Source organism: Poecile atricapillus, chromosome 2, assembly GCF_030490865.1.
Source record: "Poecile atricapillus isolate bPoeAtr1 chromosome 2, bPoeAtr1.hap1, whole genome shotgun sequence".
NCBI lineage: Eukaryota > Metazoa > Chordata > Aves > Passeriformes > Paridae > Poecile > Poecile atricapillus.
In genome coordinates, this window is record NC_081250.1 from 153,124,661 (window position 1) to 153,147,369 (window position 22,709).

The 22,709-nt window shown below is 47.7% G+C and overlaps 1 protein-coding gene across 5 annotated transcripts in view; it reads right to left on the bottom strand.

Moving 5' to 3' along the window:
- Positions 1–1,656: 1,656 nt before the first annotated feature.
- PPP1R16A (protein phosphatase 1 regulatory subunit 16A) overlaps positions 1,657–22,709 on the bottom strand; it is a 38,600-nt gene continuing 17,547 nt past the window's right edge. For 2 of the 5 annotated variants that reach the window (XM_058830074.1, XM_058830075.1), the window contains exons 7-12: positions 22,280–22,404; positions 19,649–19,774; positions 14,912–14,987; positions 12,014–12,143; positions 3,835–3,988; positions 1,658–2,194 (exon numbers count right to left, since the gene is read on the bottom strand). In XM_058830074.1, coding sequence (XP_058686057.1) covers positions 1,823–2,194; positions 3,835–3,988; positions 12,014–12,143; positions 14,912–14,987; positions 19,649–19,774; positions 22,280–22,404 — 983 coding nt within the window. In that variant the 3' untranslated portion in view covers positions 1,658–1,822. Of the gene's footprint in view, positions 2,195–3,834; positions 3,989–12,013; positions 12,144–12,470; positions 12,525–13,112; positions 13,167–14,911; positions 14,988–19,648; positions 19,775–22,279; positions 22,405–22,709 lie in introns of all 5 variants that reach the window. The other 3 variants (XM_058830079.1, XM_058830076.1, XM_058830080.1) reach the window with 3 other exon arrangements.

Here is a 22,709-nt window from a genome sequence, read left to right on the forward strand (position 1 = left end):
GGGATCCTAAAACCCCAAATGTGGATTTGGGGGCTCCTAAAAACCCCAAATGGGGATTTAGGGATTCATAAAACCCCAAATGTGGAATTTGGGGGGGTCCCAAAACCTCGAATTTGGGGTTTGGGGGGCCCCTAAAACCCCAAATGTGGATTTAGGGGATCCCAAAACTTTCCTGGGGGATTTGGGGGGTTCCAAAACCACAAATGTGGGGTTTGGGGGATCCTAAAACCCCAAATGTGGATTTGGGGGGGTCCTAAAACCCCAAATGTGGAATTTGGGGGATCCCAAAACCTCCAATTTGGGATTTGGGGGGTACTAAAAACCCCAAATGTGGATTTAGGGGATCCCAAAATGTCAAATGTGAATTTAGGGGGGTTCTAAGACCCCAAATGTGGATTTGGGGGGGTCCTAAAAACCCCAAATGTGGATTTGGGGATCCCAAAACCCCAAATGTGGAATTTGGGGGATCCCAAAACGTCAAATTTGAGATTTGGAGGAGTCCCAAAACCCCAAATGTGAATTTATGGGGGTCCTAAGACCCCAAATGTGAATTTAGGGGTTCCCAAAACCTCAAATTGGGGGTTTGGGGGGGTCCTAAAACCCCAAATTTGGAATTGGGGGGGTCCTAAAACCCCAAATGTGGAATTTGGGGGATCCCAAAACGTCAAATTTGGGATTTGGAGGGGTCCCAAAACCCCAAATGTAGATTTAGGGGGATCCCAAAACCTCAAATTTGGGATTTGGGGGGGTCCTAAAACTTCCCAATGGGATTTGGGGGATCCCAAAACCCCAAATGTGGGATTTGGGGTGTCCTAAAACCCCAACTGTGAGATTTAGGGTTTCCCAAAACCTCAAATTTGGGGTTTGGGGGGGGTCCTAAAACCCCAAATGTGGATTTAGGGGTTCATAAAACCCCAAATGTGGAATTTGGGGGGGTCCCAATACCTCGAATTTGGGGTTTGGGGGGATCCTAAAACCTCAAATGTAGATTTAGGGGGGTCCTTAAACCCCAAATGTGGAATTGGGGGATCCCAAACCCCAAATTTGGGATTTGGGGGGGTCCTTAAAACCCCAAATGTGGATTTAGGGCGGTCCTAAAATTCCAAATGTGGAATTTGGGGGATCCCAAAACCCCAAATGTGAATTTAGGGATTCATAAAACCCCAAATGTGGATTTAGGGAGATCCCAAAACCCCAAATGTGGATTTAGGGGTTCCCAAAACCTCAAATTTGGGATTTGGAGGGGTCCCAAAACCCCAAATGTGAATTTATGGGGGTCCTAAGACCCCAAAATGTGAATTTAGGGGTTCCCAAAACCTCAAATTCGGGGTTTGGAGGGGTCCTAAAACCCCAAATGTGAATTTAGGGGTTCCCAAAACCTCAAATTTGGGGTTTGGGGGGGTCCTAAAACCCCAAATGTGGAATTTAGGGGTTCATAAAACCCCAAATGTGATTTAGGGGATCCCAAAACCCCAAATGTGAATTTTGGGGCTCCTCCACCCTCCCCAAAATCTTTGGGACCCCCCATCCCCCTCCCCAAATTTCAGACTCCCCACCACCCCCTCACCAACATTTAGGGACACCCCAAAAACCCCAAAACCCCCCAAAAAACCCCAAAACCAACCCCAAAAAACCCAAATCCGGCCTCATTTCCTTTCCTCACCCTTTTTTTTTTTTCTTTTTTCCGGGTGACAAAAGGTGACAAAAACGGGGACAAAAAGTGACAGCAGAGACCCCCAAAAATTCGGGGCCACCCCAAATCTTTGGGGTGACCCCAAAAAAAAAACCCCAAAAAACCCCAAAACGACCCCAAAATTTCCGGTCACATCAAGCGACAGCAGCGCTGCTTCTGGGCCGGCGCCTCCTCGGCCGGAGCCGTCAGGCGCAGCCGCGGTGGCTCCGAAATGTCCCCAAAAGTGTCCCCAAAAGTGTCCCCAAAAGTGTCCCCAAGGGGGGTTTTGGGGTCCCTCTCGGGGTTTTTGGGGTCCCCAAGGGGGTTTTTGGGGTCTCTCTCGGGGTTTTTGGGGTCTCTCTCGGGCCGGGTTTTGGTGGCGGCGGCGGCGGCGGCGGCTCGGTGGCGTTTGAGGTCGGCCAGGGTTTGGGGGTGGCTTTTGTCACCTCCTTGGGGACAGCGCGGGGACGTCGGCGGGGACAGCGCGGAGCCGTTGGGCTCTGGGGACACCGGGGACGGCTCCTGAGGGGACACAAAGGACAGGGGGGGTGACAATGGGGACATTGAGAGGTGTGGCCTTTGTCACACGGAGATGAGGCGGTGGCGCTGAGGGTGTCCCCAAGGTCCTGGAGACCCTTGTCCCCAATGTCCCCAAAGTCCCACATTGTCCCCAAGGTCCCCAAGGTCCCCAAGGTCCCACATTGTCCCCAAGGTCCTTGAGACCGATGTCCCCAATGTCCCCAAGGTCCCCAAGGTCCCCAAGGTCCCACATTGTCCCCAAGGTCCTTGAGCCCGATGTCCCCATGTCCCCAAGGTCCCACGTTGTCCCCAAGGTCCCTGACCCAAATGTCCCCAAGGTCCTCAATGATGTCCCCAATGTCCCCGAGGTGTCCCCAATGTCCCCAGTGTCCCTCACCCCATCTCCAGCGGTGCCCTCAGGTGTCCCCGTCCTCATCCTCGCTGTCCCCGAGGTGTCCCCAGTGATGTCCCCAATGTCCCTGAGGTGTCCCCAATGTCCCCAAGGTGTCCCCAATGATGTCCCCAATGTCCCCAAGGTGTCCCCAATGTCCCTCACCCCGTCTCCAGCGGTGCTCTCGGGTGTCCCCCTGTCCTCGTCCTCGCTGTCCCCGAGGTGTCCCCAAGGTGTCCCTGAGGTGTTCCCAATGTCCCTGAGGTGTCCCCAATGTCCCCAATGTCCCCAATGTCCCTGAGGTGTCCCCAGTGTCCCCAAGGTGTCCCCAGTGTCCCTCACCCCGTCTCCAGCGGTGCTCTCTGGTGTCCCCCTGTTCTCGTCCTCGCTGTCCCCGAGGTGTCCCCAATGATGTCCCCAATGTCTCTGAGGTGTCCCCAAGGTGTCCCCAATGTCCCCAAGGTGTCCCCAATGTCCCTCACCCCGTCTCCAGCGGTGCTCTCCGGTGTCCCCCTGTTCTCGTCCTCGCTGTCCCCGAGGTGTCCCCAATGATGTCCCCGAGGTGTCCCCAATGATGTCCCCAATGTCCCTGAGGTGTCCCCAGGGTGTCCCCAAGGTGTCCCCAGTGTCCCTCACCCCGTCTCCAGCGGTGCCCTCGGGTGTCCCCCTGTCCTCGTCCTCGCTGCCCCCGAGGTGTCCCCAGTGATGTCCCCAATGTCCCTGAGGTGTCCCCAATGTCCCTGAGGTGTCCCCAATGTCCCCAAGGTGTCCCCAGTGTCCCTCACCCCATCTCCAGCGGTGCCCTCAGGTGTCCCCGTCCTCATCCTCGCTGTCCCCGAGGTGTCCCCAGTGATGTCCCCAATGTCCCCAAGGTGTCCCCAAGGTGTCCCCAATGTCCCCAATGATGTCCCCAATGTCCCCAAGGTGTCCCCAGTGTCCCTCACCCCGTCTCCAGCGGTGCCCTCGGGTGTCCCCCTGTCCTCGTCCTCGCTGCCCCCGAGGTGTCCCCAGTGATGTCCCCAATGTCCCTGAGGTGTCCCCAATGTCCCTGAGGTGTCCCCAATGTCCCCAAGGTGTCCCCAGTGTCCCTCACCCCATCTCCAGCGGTGCCCTCAGGTGTCCCCGTCCTCATCCTCGCTGTCCCCGAGGTGTCCCCAGTGATGTCCCCAATGTCCCCAAGGTGTCCCCAAGGTGTCCCCAATGTCCCCAATGATGTCCCCAATGTCCCCAAGGTGTCCCCAGTGTCCCTCACCCCGTCTCCAGCGGTGCTCTCGGGTGTCCCCCTGTCCTCGTCCTCGCTGTCCCCGAGGTGTCCCCGTCTCTGCTGCCACACGATGGCCTCGCGCTGCTGCTCGCGCCGGTAGCGGCTGGAGCGCTCGGACACGCTGGCCCTCCGCACAACCTTCCTGCCAGAGAGAGCCGGGAATTCCGGGAATTTGGGAATTCAGGAATTCCAGGGAATGATGGAGAACGTTTGGGGGAATTTTGGGATTTTTTTTGGTATTTTTTTGGTAATTTTTTGGGGATTTTTTGGGGAATTTTTGGGATTTTTTGGGATTTTTTTGGGATTTTTTTTGGATTTTTTTCATTTTTGTGGGGGATTTTTTTGGGGATTTTTTGGGGAATTTTGGGGAATTTTGGGGGGATTTTTTTGGGGATTTTTTGGGGTTTTTTGGGATTTTCTGGGATTTTGGGGGGATCTTTTGGGGATTTTTGGGTTTTTTGAGGGGATTTTTGGAGGGGATTTTTTTGGGATTTTTGGATTTTTTGGGGGCTTTTGGGGGGATTTTTTGGGGGATTTTTTTGGATTTTTTGGGGGATTTTTGGGATTTTTGGAGGATTTTTTTCGGATTTTTTTCATTTTTGTGGGGAATTTTTTTGGGGATTTTTTGGGGAATTTTGGGGATTTTGGGGGGATTTTTTTGGGGATTTTTTGGGGTTTTTGGGGATTTTCTGGGATTTTGGGGGATATTTTGGCGGATTTTTGGGTTTTTTGAGGGGATTTTTGGAGGGGACTTTTTGGGGATTTTTGGGATTTTTTGGGGGATTTTGGGGGAATTTTGGGGGGATTTTTTTGGATTTTTTTGTGAATTTTTGGGGGATTTTTTTTATTTTTGGGGAATTTTTGGGATTTTTTGGGAATTTTTTGGGTTTTTTTTGAATTTTTTTTGGTTTTTGGGCAATTTTGGGGGTTTTTTGTGATTTTTGGGGATTTTTTGTGGTTTTTTTTTTATTTTTGGGGTTTTTGGGGGGAGTTTTTGGGGTTTTTGGAGTTTTTGGGGTTTTTTGGGGGGATTTTTGGGGGAATTTTGGGGGGTTTTGGGGGGATTTTTGGGGTTTATGGATATCCAGTGTCACCCCTGGAGCGCTCGGACACTCTGGCCCTCTGCACCACCTTCCTGCCAGAGAGATCCGGGAATTCCAGGAATTCGGGAATTCAGGAATTCCAGGGAATGATGGAGAACGTTTGGGGGAATTTTGGGATTTTTTGGGGATTTTTGGGGGGATTTTTGGGATTTTTTGGGATTTTTGGAGGATTTTTTTTGGATTTTTTTCATTTTTGTGGGGGATTTTTTTGGGGATGTTTTTGGGGAATTTTGGGGATTTTGGGGGGATTTTTTTTGGGATTCTTTTTGGGTTTTTTGGGATTTTCTGGGATTTTGGGGGGATTTTTTGGGGGATTTTTGGGTTTTTTGAGGGGATTTTTGGAGGGGATTTTTTTGGGATTTTGGGGATTTTTTGGGGGCTTTTGGGGGAATTTTGGGGGGATTTTTTTGGATTTTTTTGTGAATTTTTGGGGGATTTTTTTTTTATTTTTGGGGAATTTTTGGGATTTTTTGGGAATTTTTGGGGGGTTTTTTTAATTTTTTTTGGTTTTGGGCAATTTTGGGGGGTTTTTTTGTGATTTTTTGGGGATTTTTTGTGGGTTTTTTTTTATTTTTGGGGTTTTTGGGGGGAGTTTTTGGGGCTTTTGGAGTTTTTGGGGTTTTTTGGGGGGATTTTTGGGGGAGTTTTGGGGTTTTTGGGGGGTTTTGGGGGGATTTTTGGGGTTTATGGATATCCAGTGTCACCCCTGGAGCGCTCGGACACGCCGGCCCTCCGCACAACCTTCCTGCCAGAGAGAGCCGGGAATTCCAGGAATTCGGGAATTCAGGAATTCCAGGGAATGATGGAGAACATTTGGGTGAATTTTGGAATTTTTTTTGGTATTTTTTGGGGGATTTTTGGGGATTTTTTGGGGAATTTTGGGGATTTTTTGGGATTTTTGGAGGATTTTTTTTGGATTTTTTTCATTTTTGTGGGGGATTTCTTTGGGGATTTTTTTGGGGATTTTGGGGGGATTTTTTTGGGGATTTTTTTGGGTTTTTTGGGATTTTCTGGGATTTTTGGGGGATATTTTGGGGGATTTTTGGGTTTTTTGAGGGGATTTTTGGAGGGGACTTTTTGGGGATTTTTGGGATTTTTTGGGGGCTTTTGGGGGGATTTTTTGGGGGATTTTTTTTTATTTTTTGGGGAATTTTTGGGGGATTTTTTTTGATTTTTGGGGAATTTTTGGGGTTTTTTGGGAATTTTTGGGGTTTTTTTTGAATTTTTTTTTTTTGTTTTTTGGGCAATTTTGGGGGGTTTTTTTGTGATTTTTTGGGGATTTTTTGTGTTTTTTTTTTAGTTTTGGGGTTTTTCGGGGGAGTTTTTGGGGTTTTTGGAGTTTTTGGGGTTTTTTGGGGGGATTTTTGGAGGAGTTTTGGGGTTTTGGGGGGTTTTGGGGGGATTTTTGGGGGTTATGGATATCCAGTGTCACCCCTGGAGCGCTCGGACACTCTGGCCCTCTGCACCACCTTCCTGCCGGGAGAGATCCGGGAATTCCAGGAATTCGGGAATTCAGGAATTCCAGGGAATGATGGAGAACGTTTGGGGGAATTTTGGGATTTTTTTTGGGATTTTTTGGGGAATTTTTGGGATTTTTTGGGATTTTTGGGCAGATTTTTTTTGGATTTTTTTCATTTTTGTGGGGGATTTTTTTGGGGATTTTTTTGGGGATTTTTGGGGATTTTGGGGGGATTTTTTTGGGGATTTTTTGGGGTTTTTTGGGATTTTCTGGGATTTTGGGGGGATTTTTTGGGGGATTTTTGGGTTTTTTGAGGGGATTTTTGGAGGGGATTTTTTTGGGATTTTGGGGGATTTTTGGGGTTTTTTGAGAGGATTTTTGGAGGGGATTTTTGGGATTTTTGGCGGATTTTTTTTTTATTTTTTTCATTTTTGTGGGGGATTTTTTTGGGGATTTTTTGGGGAATTTTGGGGATTTTGGGGGGATTTTTTTGGGGATTTTTTGGGGAATTTTGGGGATTTTGGGGGGATTTTTTTGGGGATTTTTTTGGGGTTTTTTGGGATTTTCTGGGATTTTTGGGGGATTTTTTGGGGGATTTTTGGGTTTTTTGAGGGGATTTTTGGAGGGGATTTTTTTGGGGATTTTTGGGATTTTTTGGGGGATTTTGGGGGATTTTTGGGGAGATTTTTTTGGATTTTTTGGGGAATTTTTGGGGGATTTTTTTTGATTTTTGGGGATTTGGGGGGGGATTTTTTTGGGAATTTTTTGGTTTTTTTTTGAATTTTTTTGTTTTTTGGGCAATTTTGGGGTTTTTTTGTGATTTTTTGGTGATTTTTGGTTGTTTTTTTTTTATTTTTGGGGTTTTTCGGGGGAGTTTTTGGGGTTTTTGGAGTTTTTGGGGTTTTTTGGGGGGATTTTTGGGGGAGTTTTGGGGTTTTGGGGGGATTTTTGGGGTTTATGGATATCCAGTGTCACCCCTGGAGCGCTCGGACACGCTGGCCCTCTGCACCACCTTCCTGCCAGAGAGAGCCGGGAATTCCAGGAATTTGGGAATTCAGGAATTCCAGGGAATGATGGAGAACATTTGGGGGAATTTTGGGATTTTTTTTGGTATTTTTGGGGAATTTTTGGGATTTTTTGGGATTTTTTGGCGGATTTTTTTGGGATTTTTTTCATTTTTGTGGGGGATTTTTTTGGGGATTTTTTTGGGGATTTTTGGGGATTTTGGGGGGATTTTTTTGGGGATTTTTTGGGGTTTTTTGGGATTTTCTGGGATTTTGGGGGGATTTTTTGGGGGATTTTTGGGTTTTTTGAGGGGATTTTTGGAGGGGATTTTTTTGGGATTTTGGGGGATTTTTGGGGTTTTTTGAGAGGATTTTTGGAGGGGATTTTTGGGATTTTTGGCGGATTTTTTTTTTATTTTTTTCATTTTTGTGGGGGATTTTTTTGGGGATTTTTTGGGGAATTTTGGGGATTTTGGGGGGATTTTTTTGGGGATTTTTTGGGGAATTTTGGGGATTTTGGGGGGATTTTTTTGGGGATTTTTTTGGGGTTTTTTGGGATTTTCTGGGATTTTTGGGGGATTTTTTGGGGGATTTTTGGGTTTTTTGAGGGGATTTTTGGAGGGGATTTTTTTGGGGATTTTTGGGATTTTTTGGGGGATTTTGGGGGATTTTTGGGGAGATTTTTTTGGATTTTTTGGGGAATTTTTGGGGGATTTTTTTTGATTTTTGGGGATTTGGGGGGGGATTTTTTTGGGAATTTTTTGGTTTTTTTTTGAATTTTTTTGTTTTTTGGGCAATTTTGGGGTTTTTTTGTGATTTTTTGGTGATTTTTGGTTGTTTTTTTTTTATTTTTGGGGTTTTTCGGGGGAGTTTTTGGGGTTTTTGGAGTTTTTGGGGTTTTTTGGGGGGATTTTTGGGGGAGTTTTGGGGTTTTGGGGGGATTTTTGGGGTTTATGGATATCCAGTGTCACCCCTGGAGCGCTCGGACACGCTGGCCCTCTGCACCACCTTCCTGCCAGAGAGAGCCGGGAATTCCAGGAATTTGGGAATTCAGGAATTCCAGGGAATGATGGAGAACATTTGGGGGAATTTTGGGATTTTTTTTGGTATTTTTGGGGAATTTTTGGGATTTTTTGGGATTTTTTGGCGGATTTTTTTGGGATTTTTTTCATTTTTGTGGGGGATTTTTTTGGGGATTTTTTTGGGGATTTTTGGGGATTTTGGGGGGATTTTTTTGGGGATTTTTTGGGGTTTTTTGGGATTTTCTGGGATTTTGGGGGGATTTTTTGGGGGATTTTTGGGTTTTTTGAGGGGATTTTTGGAGGGGATTTTTTTGGGATTTTGGGGGATTTTTGGGGTTTTTTGAGAGGATTTTTGGAGGGGATTTTTGGGATTTTTGGCGGATTTTTTTTTTATTTTTTTCATTTTTGTGGGGGATTTTTTTGGGGATTTTTTGGGGAATTTTGGGGATTTTGGGGGGATTTTTTTGGGGATTTTTTGGGGAATTTTGGGGATTTTGGGGGGATTTTTTTGGGGATTTTTTTGGGGTTTTTTGGGATTTTCTGGGATTTTTGGGGGATTTTTTGGGGGATTTTTGGGTTTTTTGAGGGGATTTTTGGAGGGGATTTTTTTGGGGATTTTTGGGATTTTTTGGGGGATTTTGGGGGATTTTTGGGGAGATTTTTTTGGATTTTTTGGGGAATTTTTGGGGGATTTTTTTTGATTTTTGGGGATTTGGGGGGGGATTTTTTTGGGAATTTTTTGGGTTTTTTTTGAATTTTTTTTGTTTTTTGGGCAATTTTGGGGTTTTTTTGTGATTTTTTGGGGATTTTTGGTTGTTTTTTTTTTATTTTTGGGGTTTTTCGGGGGAGTTTTTGGGGTTTTTGGAGTTTTTGGGGTTTTTTGGGGGGATTTTTTGGGGAGTTTTGGGGTTTTGGGGGGATTTTTGGGGTTTATGGATATCCAGTGTCACCCCTGGAGCGCTCGGACACGCTGGCCCTCTGCACCACCTTCCTGCCAGAGAGAGCCGGGAATTCCAGGAATTCGGGAATTTGGGAATTCAGGAATTCCAGGGAATGATGGAGAACGTTTGGGGGAAATTTGGGATTTTTTGGGGATTTTTTGGGGAATTTTTGGGATTTTTTGGGATTTTTGGAGGATTTTTTTTGGATTTTTTTCATTTTTGTGGGGGATTTTTTTAGGGATTTTTTTTGGGTTTTTTGGGATTTTCTGGGATTTTGGGGGGATTTTTTGGGGGATTTTTGGGTTTTTTGAGGGGATTTTTGGAGGGGATTTTTTTGGGATTTTGGGGATTTTTTGGGGGCTTTTGGGGGAATTTTGGGGGGATTTTTTTGGATTTTTTTGTGAATTTTTGGGGGATTTTTTTTTATTTTTGGGGAATTTTTGGGATTTTTTGGGAATTTTTGGGGGGTTTTTTTAATTTTTTTTGGTTTTGGGGCAATTTTGGGGGTTTTTTTTGTGATTTTTTGGGGATTTTTTGTGTTTTTTTTTTTTATTTTTTGGGTTTTTGGGGGGAGTTTTTGGGGTTTTTGGAGTTTTTGCGGTTTTTGGGGGGATTTTTGGGGGAGTTTTGGGGTTTTTGGGGGGTTCTGGGGGGATTTTTGGGGTTTATGGATATCCAGTGTCACCCCTGGAGCGCTCGGACACGCTGGCCCTCTGCATCACCTTCCTGCCAGAGAGAGCCGGGAATTCCGGGAATTCAGGAATTCAGGAATTCCAGGGAATGATGGAGAACATTTGGGGGAATTTTGGGATTTTTTGGGGATTTTTTGGGAATTTTTGGGATTTTTTGGGGTTTTTTGGGGATTTTTCTTGGAATTTTGGGGGATTTTTTGGGGAATTTTGGGGACTTTTGGGGATTTTTTTGGGATTTTTTTGTTTGTTTTCTTGGGGATTTTTTTGGGTTTTTTTGAGATTTTTGGGGGTTTTTTGGGGGGATTTTTTTGGGAATTCTGGGGGGATTTTTGGGGGTTTTCTGGGGGATTTTGGGGGATTTTTTGGGGGGATTTTTTTGGGGGATTTTTTGGGGTTTCTTGGGATTTTTTGGGGGGTTTCCTGGGATTTTTTGGGGATTTTTTTTGTGGATTTTGGAGTTTTTTTGTGGTTTTTGGGGGATTATTTTTTATTTTTTGGGATTTTTTTGGGGAATTTTTGGGATATTTTGCCGGGTTTTTTGTGGTTTTTTGGGGATTATTTTGGGATTTTTGGGATTTTTTTTGGATTTTGGGGTTTTTTGGGGATTTTTTTGGGATTTTTTGGGGGAGTTTGGGGGATTTTTTGGGGATTTTTTGGGGGGTTTTTTGGGGATATTTGGGGGATTTTTTGGGGATTTTTGGGGGGGTTTTGGAGATTTTTTGGGGGTTTTCTGGGGGGGATTTTTGGGGGGATTTTGGGTTGTTTTGGGGGTTTTTTTGGTGTTTTTTTGAATTTTTTAGGGATTTTTTAGGGATTTTTGGGGGGATTTTTTCGGGAACTTTTGGGGGATTTTTGAGCTTTTTTTGTGACTTTTTGGGGGGTTTTTTGTGGGTTTTTTTGGGGATTTTTTGGGATTTTTTTTGGAATTTTTGGGGGATTTTTGGGGTTTTTTTGTGGACTTTTTGGGATTTTTGGGGGATTTTTTGTGGGATTTTTTTGGGGGTTTCTTGGGATTTTGGGGGGGATTTTTTGGGGATTTTTGGGGTTTTTTGGGGGGGATTTTGGGGATTCTTTGAGGATTTTTTTGGGGTTTTGGGGATTTTTTTGGGGGGGATTTTGGGTTTTTTTGGGGTTTTTTGTGGGATTTTTGGGGGGGATTTTTTTTTTGGTTTTTGGGGGATTTTTGGGGGGATTTTTGGGGTTTTGGGGGGGGGGATTTTTGGGTTTTTTTGGGGTGCTTTGGGGTTTTTTTGGGGGTTCCGGATATCCAGCGTCACCCCCAGAGCGCAGTGATGGCCGCGGGTGACAGCGCTGTGTCACCACCAGTGCCACCCCCGGTGTCACCAGTGCCACCCTGACCCCCCCAGTGCCACCCCCGGTGTCACCAGTGCCACCCTGACCCCCCCAGCGTCACCCCCAGTGCCACCAGTGTCACCCTCACCCCCCCCAGGGTCACCCTAATCCCCCCTCTCGGTGTCCCCAATGTCCCCAATGCCACCCCAATGTCCCCAATGACCCCAATGTCCCCTCAGTGTCCCTAAATGTCCCCTCAGTGTCCCCAGTGATGTCCCCAATGTCCCAAATGTCCCCAATGATGTCCTCAATGTCCCCTCAGTGTCCCCAATGCCACCCCAGATGTCCCCAAGGTCCCCTCACCCCTGGCTCCCCGCACTGGACGTTCTCTGCAGCAGCGACCCCAAATGTCCCCAATGTCCCTTCAATGTCCCCAATGATGTCACCAATGTCCCCAATGTCCCTTCAATGTCCCCAATGATGTCACCAATGTCCCCAATGTCCCCTCAGTGTCCCCTCAGTGTCCCCAATGATGTCCCCAAGGTCCCCTCACCCCTGGCTCCCTGCACTGGACGTTCTCCTCTGCAGCAGCGACCCCAAATGTCCCCAATGTCCCCTCAGTGTCCCCAATGATATCCCCAATGTCCCCTCACCCTCGGCTCCCTGCGCTGGACGTTCTCCTCTGCAGCAGCGATTTCTGTTTCTCCTGCGACCTCAGCACGGCCGCGCGTCTCTGCTGGAGCTCCAGGAGCCGGGAGCGCGTGTCACTGTCACCACACACATCTGGGGACACCAAAATGTCACCTGAGTGTCACCAAATGTCACCAAATGTCACCTCAGTGTCACCAAATGTCACCTCAGTGTCACCAAATGTCACCTGAGTGTCACCAAATGTCCCCTCAGTGTCACCAAATGTCACCAAATGTCACCTGAGTGTCACCAAATGTCCCCTCAGTGTCACCAAATGTCACCTCAGTGTCACCTCAGTGTCTCTGCTGGAGCTCCAGGAGCCGTGTCCTGGTGTCACTGTCACCACACACATCTGGGGACACCAAAATGTCACCTGAGTGTCACCAAATGTCCCCAAATGTCACCAAATGTCACCTCAGTGTCTCTGCTGGAGCTCCAGGAGCCGTGTCCTGGTGTCACTGTCACCACACACATCTGGGGACAACAAAATGTCACCTGAGTGTCACCTGAGTGTCACCAAATGTCACCAAATGTCACCTCAGTGTCACCAAATGTCACCTCAGTGTCACCAAATGTCACCAAATGTCACCTCAGTGTCTCTGCTGGAGCTCCAGGAGCCGGGAGCGCGTGTCACTGTCACCACACACATCTGGGGACACCAAAATGTCACCAAATGTCACCTGAGTGTCACCAAATGTCACCTCAGTATCACCTCAGTGTCACCAAATGTCACCAAATGTCACCAAATGTCACCTGAGTGTCACCAAATGTCACCTCAGTGTCTCTGCTGGAGCTCCAGGGGACGTGTCCTGGTGTCACTGTCACCACACACATCTGGGGACACCAAAATGTCACCTGAGTGTCACCTGAGTGTCACCAAATGTCACCAAATGTCACCTCAGTGTCACCAAATGTCACCTGAGTGTCACCAAATGTCACCTGAGTGTCACCAAATGTCACCTCAGTGTCACCAAATGTCACCAAAATGTCACCTGAGTGTCACCTGAGTGTCACCAAATGTCACCTCAGTGTCACCAAATGTCACCTCAGTGTCCCCTCAGTGTCTCTGCTGGAGCTCCAGGAGCCGTGTCCTGGTGTCACTGTCACCACACACATCTGGGGACACCAAAATGTCACCAAATGTCACCAAATGTCACCTGAGTGTCACCAAATGTCACCTCAGTGTCTCTGCTGGAGCTCCAGGAGCCGGGAGCGCGTGTCACTGTCACCACACACATCTGGGGACACCAAAATGTCACCTGAGTGTCACCAAATGTCACCTCAGTGTCACCTGAGTGTCACCAAATGTCACCTCAGTGTCACCAAATGTCACCAAATGTCACCTCAGTGTCACCAAATGTCACCTCAGTGTCTCTGCTGGAGCTCCAGGAGCCGGGAGCGCGTGTCACTGTCACCACACACATCTGGGGACACCAAAATGTCACCAAATGTCACCTCAGTGTCACCAAATGTCACCAAATGTCACCTGAATGTCACCTCAGTGTCACCAAATGTCACCTCAGTGTCACCAAATGTCACCTCAGTGTCACCTCAGTGTCTCTGCTGGAGCTCCAGGAGCCGTGTCCTGGTGTCACTGTCACCACACACATCTGGGGACACCAAAATGTCACCAAATGTCACCAAATGTCACCTGAGTGTCACCAAATGTCACCTCAGTGTCACCAAATGTCACCAAATGTCACCTCAGTGTCACCAAATGTCCCCAAATGTCCCCAAATGTCCCCCAAAAGTCCCCAAATGTCCCCAAATGTCTCCAAATGTCACTGAAATGTCACCAAATGTCCCCTAATGTCACTGAAATGTCCCCTAATGTCACTGAAATGTCCTCAAATGTCACTGAAATGTCCCCAAATGTCACCAAATGTCACCAAATGTCACTGAAATGTCCCAAAATGTCCCCAAATGTCCCTGAAATGTCCTCAAATGTCACCCAAATGTCCCCAAATGTCACTGAAATGTCCCCAAATGTCACCAAATGTCACTGGAATGTCCCCAAATGTCACCAAATATCACCAATATGTCCCCAAATGTCCCCAAATGTCACCAAATGTCACTGAAATGTCGCCAAATGTCCCCAAATGTCCCCAAATGTCACTGAAATGTCACTGAAATGTCCCCAAATGTCACTGAAATGTCACCAAAATGTCCTCAAATGTCACCAAATGTCATGAAATGTCACTGAAATGTCACCAAATGTCACCAAATGTCACCTAATGTCACTGAAATGTCCCCAAATGTCCCCAAATGTCACTGAAATGTCCCCAAATCTCCCCAAATGTCGCCAAATGTCACCAAATGTCACCAAATGTCCCCAAATGTCACTGAAATGTCCCCAAATGTCCCCAAATGTCACTGAAATGTCCCCAAATGTCCCCAAATGTCCCCAAATGTCACTGAAATGTCCCCAAATGTCTCCAAATGTCACTGAAATGTCCCCAAATGTCACCAAATGTCCCCAAATGTCACTGAAATGTCCCCAAAATGTCACCTCAGTGTCACCAAATGTCCCCAAATGTCCCCAAATGTCACCAAATGTCCCCAAATGTCCCCAAATGTCGCCAAATGTCCCCAAATGTCCCCAAATGTCACCTCAGTGTCACCAAATGTCCCCAAATGTCCCCAAATGTCACCAAATGTCCCCAAATGTCCCCAAATGTCCCCAAATGTCACCAAATGTCCCCAAATGTCACCAAATGTCCCCAAATGTTACTGAACTGTCCCCAAATGTCCCCAAAATGTCCCCAAATGTCACCAAATGTCCCCAAATGTCCCCAAATGTCCCCAAATGTCCCCAAATGTCCCAAATTCGGGCGTTTTTGCCCCAATCCGGCCTCACCCACCCAGGGGCGTCTCGTCCAGGGCGGATTTGGCTCCCAGGTCGGCGCCGTGGGCAACCAGGAGCTCGGCCAGGGGCAGCTTTTGGGGAGAAAACAGCAAGAAATGGTTAAAATGGGGAAAATGGGGAAAAAACATGAAAAAAATGGGGAAAAAACACAGAGAAAGGGTCAAAAATGGGGAGAAATGGGGAAAAAACGGGGAAAAATGGGGAAAAATGGGGAAAAAACCCAGAGAAATGGTGAAAAATGGGGGAAAAACTAAAAAAAAAGTGTGGGAAAATGGAGGAAAACCACAAAAAAATGGGGGAAAGAATCCAGAGAAATGGTTAAAAATGGGGAAAAATGGGGGAAAATGGGGGAAAATGGGGAAAAAACACAGAGAAATGGTTAAAAATGGGGAAAAAACAGGGAAAAAAGGGAAAATTTTGGGTCTATTTTGGGTGTATTTTGGGGGGAGTTTTTGGGGTGGTTTTGGGTGTATTTTGGGTGTATTTTGGGTGTGGTTTTTGGGTGAATTTTGGGGTGTTTTTGGGTGTATTTTGGGGTGTATTTTGGGTGTATTATAAGTGAATTTTGGATGAATTTTGGTGTGTTTTTCGGGTGTGTTTTGGGGTGTTTTGGGGTGTATTTTGGGGTGGTTTTGGGGTGTGGTTTTGGGTGTATTTTGGGTGTATTTTGGGTGAATTTTGGGTGTTTTTGGGTGTATTTTGGGGTGTATTTTGGGTGTATTTTAAGTGAATTTTGGGGTGGGTTTTGGGTGTGTTTTGGGGTGTTTTTGGGTGTATTTTGGGTGTGGTTTTTGGGTGTATTTTTGGGTGAATTTTGGGGGGTTTTGGGTGAATTTTGAGATGTGCATTTGGGTGAATTTTGGGTGTTTTTAGGTGAATTTTGGGGTGTATTTTGTGTGTGTTTTGGGGTGTTTTTGGGGTGTTTTGGGGTGAGTTTTTTGGGTGTATTTTGGGTGTTTTTGGGTGTATTTGGGGTATTTTTGTTCACTCTCAGACCTGTCCCCAGCAGGCTGCGGCGTGCAGCGGGTAAAAAAAGGAGTAAAAAGGGGAATTTTGGGTGAATTTTTGGCTGTATTTTGGCTGTATTTTGAGTGTATTTTGGGTGAATTTGGGGTGTTTTTGGGTGTATTTTGGGGTGTATTTTGGGTGGTTTTGGGGTGTGGTTTTGGGGTGGTTTTGGGTGTATTTTGGGTGAATTTTTGGGTGTATTTTGTGTGGTTTTGGGTGTGTTTGGGGTGTATTTTGGGTGAATTTTTGGCAAATTTTGGGGTGTGCTTGAGGGGCGTTTTTGGCTGTATTTTGGGTGTATTTTGGCTGTATTTTGGGTGTGGTTTGGGTGTATTTTGGGTGTATTTTGGGGGGAGTTTTTGGGGTGGTTTGGGGTGTATTTTGGGTGTGGTTTTTGGGTGTATTTTGGGGTGTTTTTGGGTGTATTTTGGGGTGTATTTTGGGTGTATTATAAGTGAATTTTGGATGAATTTTGGTGTGTTTTTTGGGTGTGTTTTGGGGTGTTTTGGGGTGTATTTTGGGGTGGTTTTGGGGTGTGGTTTTGGGTGTATTTTGGGTGTATTTGGGGTGTTTTTGGGCACTCTCAGACCTGTCCCCAGCAGGCTGCGGCGTGCAGCGGGTAAAAAAAGGAGTAAAAAGGGGAATTTTGGGTGAATTTTTGGCTGTATTTTGGCTGTATTTTGAGTGTATTTTGGGTGAATTTGGGGTGTTTTTGGGTGTATTTTGGGGTGTATTTTGGGTGGTTTTGGGGTGTGGTTTTGGGGTGGTTTTGGGTGTATTTTGGGTGAATTTTTGGGTGTATTTTGTGTGGTTTTGGGTGTGTTTGGGGTGTATTTTGGGTGAATTTTTGGCAAATTTTGGGGTGTGCTTGAGGGGCGTTTTTGGCCGTATTTTGGGTGTATTTTGGGTGAATTTTTGGGTGTGGTTTGGGTGTATTTTGGGTGTATTTTGGGGGGAGTTTTTGGGGTGGTTTTGGGTGTATTTTGGGTGTATTTTGGGTGTGGTTTTTGGGTGAATTTTGGGGTGTTTTTGGGTGTATTTTGGGGTGTATTTTGGGTGTATTATAAGTGAATTTTGGATGAATTTTGGTGTGTTTTTCGGGTGTGTTTTGGGGTGTTTTGGGGTGTATTTTGGGGTGGTTTTGGGTGTATTTTGGGTGTATTTTGGGTGTATTTTGGGTGTATTTTGGGTGTATTTTGGGTGAATTTTGGGGTGTTTTTCAGGTGTGTTTTGGGGTGTATTTTGGGTGAATTTTGGGGTGGTTTTGGGTGTATTTTGGGTGTATTTTGGGTGTATTTTGGGGTGAGTTTTTGGGGTGGTTTTGGGTGTATTTTGGGTGAATTTTTGGGTGCATTTTGAGTGTTTTTGGGTGTGTTTGGGCAAATTTTGGGGTGTGTTTGGGGGGTGGTTTTGGGTGTATTTTGGGGTGAATTTGAGGGTGTATTTTGGGTGGTTTTGGCTGTATTTTGGGTGTATTTGCGGTGTTTTGGGGGCGTTTTTGGGTGAATTTTGAGCGAATTTTGGGGTGTGTTTTTAGGGTGTATTTTGGGTGTTTCTGGGTGTGTTTTTGGGTGTATTTTGGGTGTATTTTGGGTGCATTTTGGGGTGTTTTTGGGGTGTATTTTGGGTGAATTTTTGGCAAATTTCGGGGTGTGTTTTGGGGTGGTTTTGGGTGTATTTTGGGGTGTATTTTGGGTGTATTTTGGGGGGAGTTTTTGGGGTGGTTTTGGGTGTATTTTGGGTGTATTTTGTGTGTGGTTTTTGGGTGAATTTTGGGGTGTTTTTGGGTGTATTTTGGGGTGTATTTTGGGTGTATTTTAAGTGAATTTTGGGTGAATTTTGGGGTGTTTTTCGGGTGTATTTTGGGTGAATTTCTGGCTGTATTTTGGGTGTGCTTTGGGTGTATTTTGGGTGTATTTGGGGTGGTTTTGGGTGAATTTCTGGCTGTATTTTAGGTGTATTTTGGGTGTATTTTGGGGTGGTTTTGGGGTGTATTTTGGGTGTTTTTGGGGTGTATTTTGGGTGAATTTGGGGTGTATTTTGGGTGGTTTTGGGGTGTATTTTGTGTGTATTTTGGGGTGTATTTTGGGTGTATTTTGGGTGTATTTTGGGTGTATTTTGGGTGTATTTTGGGTGGTTTTAGGTGAATTTTGGGTGTATTTTTGGGTGGTTTTGGGTGTATTTTGGCTGTATTTTGGGGTGTATTTTGGGTGTATTTTGGGTGTATTTTGGGGTGTATTTTGGGTGTATTTTGGGTGAATTTTTGGGTGGTTTTTGGGTGTATTTTGTGTGTATTTTGGGTGTATTTTGGGTGTATTTTGGGTGTATTTTGGGTGTATTTTGGGTGTATTTTGGGTGTATTTTGGGCTGTATTTTGGGTGGTTTTGGGGTGTATTTTGGGGTGTATTTTGGCTGTATTTTGGGTGTATTTTGGGTGTATTTTTGGCTGTATTTTGGGTATATTTTGGGTGAATTTGGGGTGTATTTTGGGGTGTATTTTGGGTGTATTTTGGGTGTATTTGGGGTGTATTTTGGGGTGTATTTTGGGTGTATTTTGGGTGTATTTTGGCTGTATTTGGGGTGTATTTTGGGGTGTATTTTGGGTGTATTTTGATGTGTATTTTGGGTGAATTTGGGGTGTATTTTGGGTGGTTTTGGGGTGTATTTTGTGTGTATTTTGGGGTGTATTTTGGGTGTATTTTGGGGTGTTTTTGGGGTGTATTTTGGGGTGTATTTTGGGTGAATTTTGGGGTGTTTTTCGGGTGTATTTTGGGTGAATTTCTGGCTGTATTTTGGGTGTTTTTGGCTGTATTTTGGGGTGTATTTTGGGTGTTTTTGGGGTGTATTTTGGCTGTATTTTGTGGTGTATTTTGGGTGAATTTCTGGCTGTATTTTGGGTGTATTTTGGGTGTATTTTGGGGTGTATTTTGGGTGTTTTTGGGTGTATTTTGGGTGTATTTTGGGTGTATTTTGGGTGTATTTGGGGTGTATTTTGGGTGTATTTTGGGTGTATTTTGGGTGTATTTGGGGTGTATTTTGGGTGTATTTTGGGTGTATTTTGGGGTGTATTTTGGGTGTATTTTGGGGTGTATTTTGGGTGTATTTTGGGTGGTTTTGGGTGTATTTTGGCAGTATTTTGGGTGTATTTTGGGTGTATTTTGGGGTGTTTTTCAGGTGTATTTTGGGGTGTATTTTGGGGTGTATTTTGCGTGTATTTGGGGTGTTTTTGGCTGTATTTTGGGGTGTATTTTGGGTGTATTTTGGGTGAATTTTGGGGTGTTTTTCAGGTGTGTTTTGGGGTGTATTTTGGGGTGTATTTTGGGTGAATTTTTGGGTGTTTTTGGGTGTTTTTGGCTGTGTTTTGGGGTGTATTTTGTGTGTATTTTGGGGTGTATTTTGGGTGTATTTTGGCTGTATTTTGGGTGAATTTGGGGTGTATTTTGGGGTGTATTTTGGGTGTATTTTGGGGTGTTTTTGGCTGTGTTTTGGGGTGTATTTTGGGTGTATTTTGGCTGTATTTTGGCTGTATTTTGGGTATATTTTGGGTGTATTTTGGCTGTATTTTTGGGTGAATTTTGGGTGTATTTGGGTGTATTTTGGGGTGTATTTTGGGGTGTATTTTGGGGTGTATTTTGTGTGTATTTTGGGGTGTATTTTGGGTGTTTTTGGGTGGCTTTGGGCTGTATTTTGGGTGAATTTGGGTGTATTTTGGGCAGTCCCAGACCTGTCCCCAGCAGGCTGCGGCGTGCAGCGGTTCCCAGCCGTCGTCGTCGCGGCTGTCGGGGCGGGCGCGGTTCTCCAGCAGCAGCTCGGCCGCCTCCAGGAAGCCGTGAGCCGCCGCCACGTGCAGCTGGGGACACACAGGGGACACGTTTGGGGACATTTGGGGACAGTTGGGGACATTTTGGGACATGTTTGGGACATTTGAGGACATTTGGGGACAGTTGGGGAAAGGTTTGGGACATTTGGGGAGGTTTGGTAACCGTGAGCGGCTGCCACGTGCAGCTGGGGACACACAGGGGACATTTGGGGACACATTGGGGACATTTGGGGACATGTCTGGGGAGGTTTGGTAATCATGAGCCACTGCCACGTGCAGCTGGGGACACATTGGGGACAGTTGGGGACAGTTTGGGACAGTTGGGGACATCTGGGGACATTTTGGGACACGTTTGGGACAGTTGGGGACAGTTTGGGGACAGTTGGGGACATTTGGGGACACATTGGGGACAGTTGGGGACAGTTGGGGAAAGGTTTGGGACATTTGGGGAGGTTTGGGGACATTTGGTGACATTTGGGGACAGTTTGGGACATTTGGGGACATTTGGGGACAGTTTGGGGACACTGGTGGCACTTTGGTGACACTGGGGGAATGGGGGGGTTTGTGGGTGAAAGGGTCTGGGGGATGAGGAGGGTCCTGGTGTCACCCTGACCCCCCCAGTGTCACCCAGTGTCACCCCCAGTGTCACCAGTGTCACCCTGACCCCCCCAGTGTCACCCAGTGTCACCCCAGTGTCACCCCAGTGTCACCCTGACCCCACCAGTGTCACCCCAGTGTCACCCAGTGTCACCCCAGTGTCACCCGGTGTCACCCCCAGTGTCCCCCAGTGTCCCCCCAGTGTCACCCCACTGTCACCCCAGTGTCACCCTGACCCCCCCAGTGTCACCCCAGTGTCACCCAGTGTCACCCCAGTGTCACCCGGTGTCACCCCCAGTGTCCCCCAGTGTCCCCCCAGTGTCACCCCACTGTCACCCCAGTGTCACCCTGACCCCCCCAGTGTCACCAGTGTCACTGTGACCCCCCCAGTGTCACCCCAGTGTCACCACTGTCACCCCCTGTGTCACCCCCAGCGTCCCCCAGTGTCCCCCAGTGTCACCCCAGTGTCACCCTGACCCCCCCAGTGTCACCGGCATCCCCAACCCCCACCAGTGTCCCCCCCCCAATGTCCCCACACCCACCAGGATGTCCCCACTGTCCCCTCAGTGTCCCCACTGTCCTCTCTCACCAGGGTGGCTCTGTGTCCCTTCAGTGTCCCCTCAGTGTCCCCTCAATGTCCCCTCAGTGTCCCCAACGTCCCCAGTGATGTCCCCACTGTCCCCAATGTCCCCTCAGTGTCCCCAATGATGTCCCCAGGATGTCCCCTCTGTCCCCTCTCACCAGGGTGGCTCTGTGTCCCCTCACTGTCCCCAATGTCCTCAGGATGTCCCCAGTGATGTCCCCAATGTCCTCTCTCACCAGGGTGGCTCTGTGTCCCCTCACTGTCCCCAATGTCCTCAGGATGTCCCCAGTGATGTCCCCAATGTCCCCAGTGATGTCCCCTCAATGTCCCCAGGATGTCCCTGGGGTGTCCCCAATGATGTCCCCGGGGTGTCCCCAATGTCCCCAATGATGTCCCCAGGATGTCCCCAATGTCCCCTCCGTGTCCCTAGTGATGTCCCAAATGATGTCCCCTCAGTGTCCCCACTGTCCCCTCTCACCAGGGTGGCTCCGTGTCCCCAGTGATGTATCCAATGTCCCCAATGTCCCCGATGTCCCCGATGTCCCCTTGGTGTCCCCAGTGATGTCCCCAATGTCCCCTCTCACCAGGGCGGCTCCGTGTCCCCAGTGATGTCCCCTCAGTGTCCCCAATGTCCCCAATGATGTCCCCAATGTCCCCAAATGTCCCCAATGTCCCCTCTCACCAGGGTGGCTCCGTGTCCCCTCACTGTCCCCAATGTGCTCAGGATGTCCCCAGTGATGTCCCCAATGTCCCCAGTGATGTCCCCTCAATGTCCCCAGGATGTCCCCGGGGTGTCCCCAATGTCCCCAATCATGTCCCCAGGATGTCCCCAATGTCCCCTCCGTGTCCCCAGTGATGTCCCAAATGATGTCCCCTCAGTGTCCCCAGTGTCCCCTCTCACCAGGGTGGCTCCGTGTCCCCTCAGTGTCCCCAATGTCCCCAATGATGTCCCCTCAGTGTCCCCACTGTCCCCTCTCACCAGGGTGGCTCCGTGTCCCCAGTGATGTATCCAATGTCCCCAATGTCCCCGATGTCCCCGATGTCCCCTTGGTGTCCCCAGTGATGTCCCCAATGTCCCCTCTCACCAGGGCGGCTCCATGTCCCCAGTGATGTCCCCTCAGTGTCCCCGATGTCCCCTCAGTGTCCCCAGGATGTCCCCAAATGTCCCCACTGTCCCCTCTCACCAGGGTGGCTCCGTGTCCCCTCAGTGTCCCCTCAGTGTCCCCTCAGTGTCCCCAATGATGTCCCCAGTGATGTCCCCAGTGTCCCCTCTCACCAGGGTGGCTCCATGTCCCCAGTGACGTCCCCAGGATGTCCCCAATGTCCCCAGTGATGTCCCCAGTGTCCCCTCTCACCAGGGTGGCTCCGTGTCCCCGGGGCGTGTCCAGTTCAGCTCCAGCCCGGAGCAGCTCCCGGATCTCCCTGAGCATCGAGCGCTCGGTGCCCGCCCGCGCTGCCTCGATCACCTCCTGCGTGATCCCTGCAGGGAAATCCGGCTCAATTCAGGGGATTTTGGGTCATTTTGGGGCATTTTGGGTCATTTCAGGTGATTTTGGGGTGATTTCAGGTGATTTTGGGGGTGATTTTGGGGGTGATTTCTGGGGAGCATCGAGCGCTCGGTGCCCGCCCGCGCCGCCTCGATCACCTCCTGCGTGATCCCTGCGGGGAGTTTGGGCTCAATTCTGGGGATTTTGGGTCATTTTGGGGCATTTTGGGTCATTTCAGGTGATTTTGGGGTGATTTCAGGGGATTTTGGGGTGATTTTGGGGTGATTTTGGGGGTGAT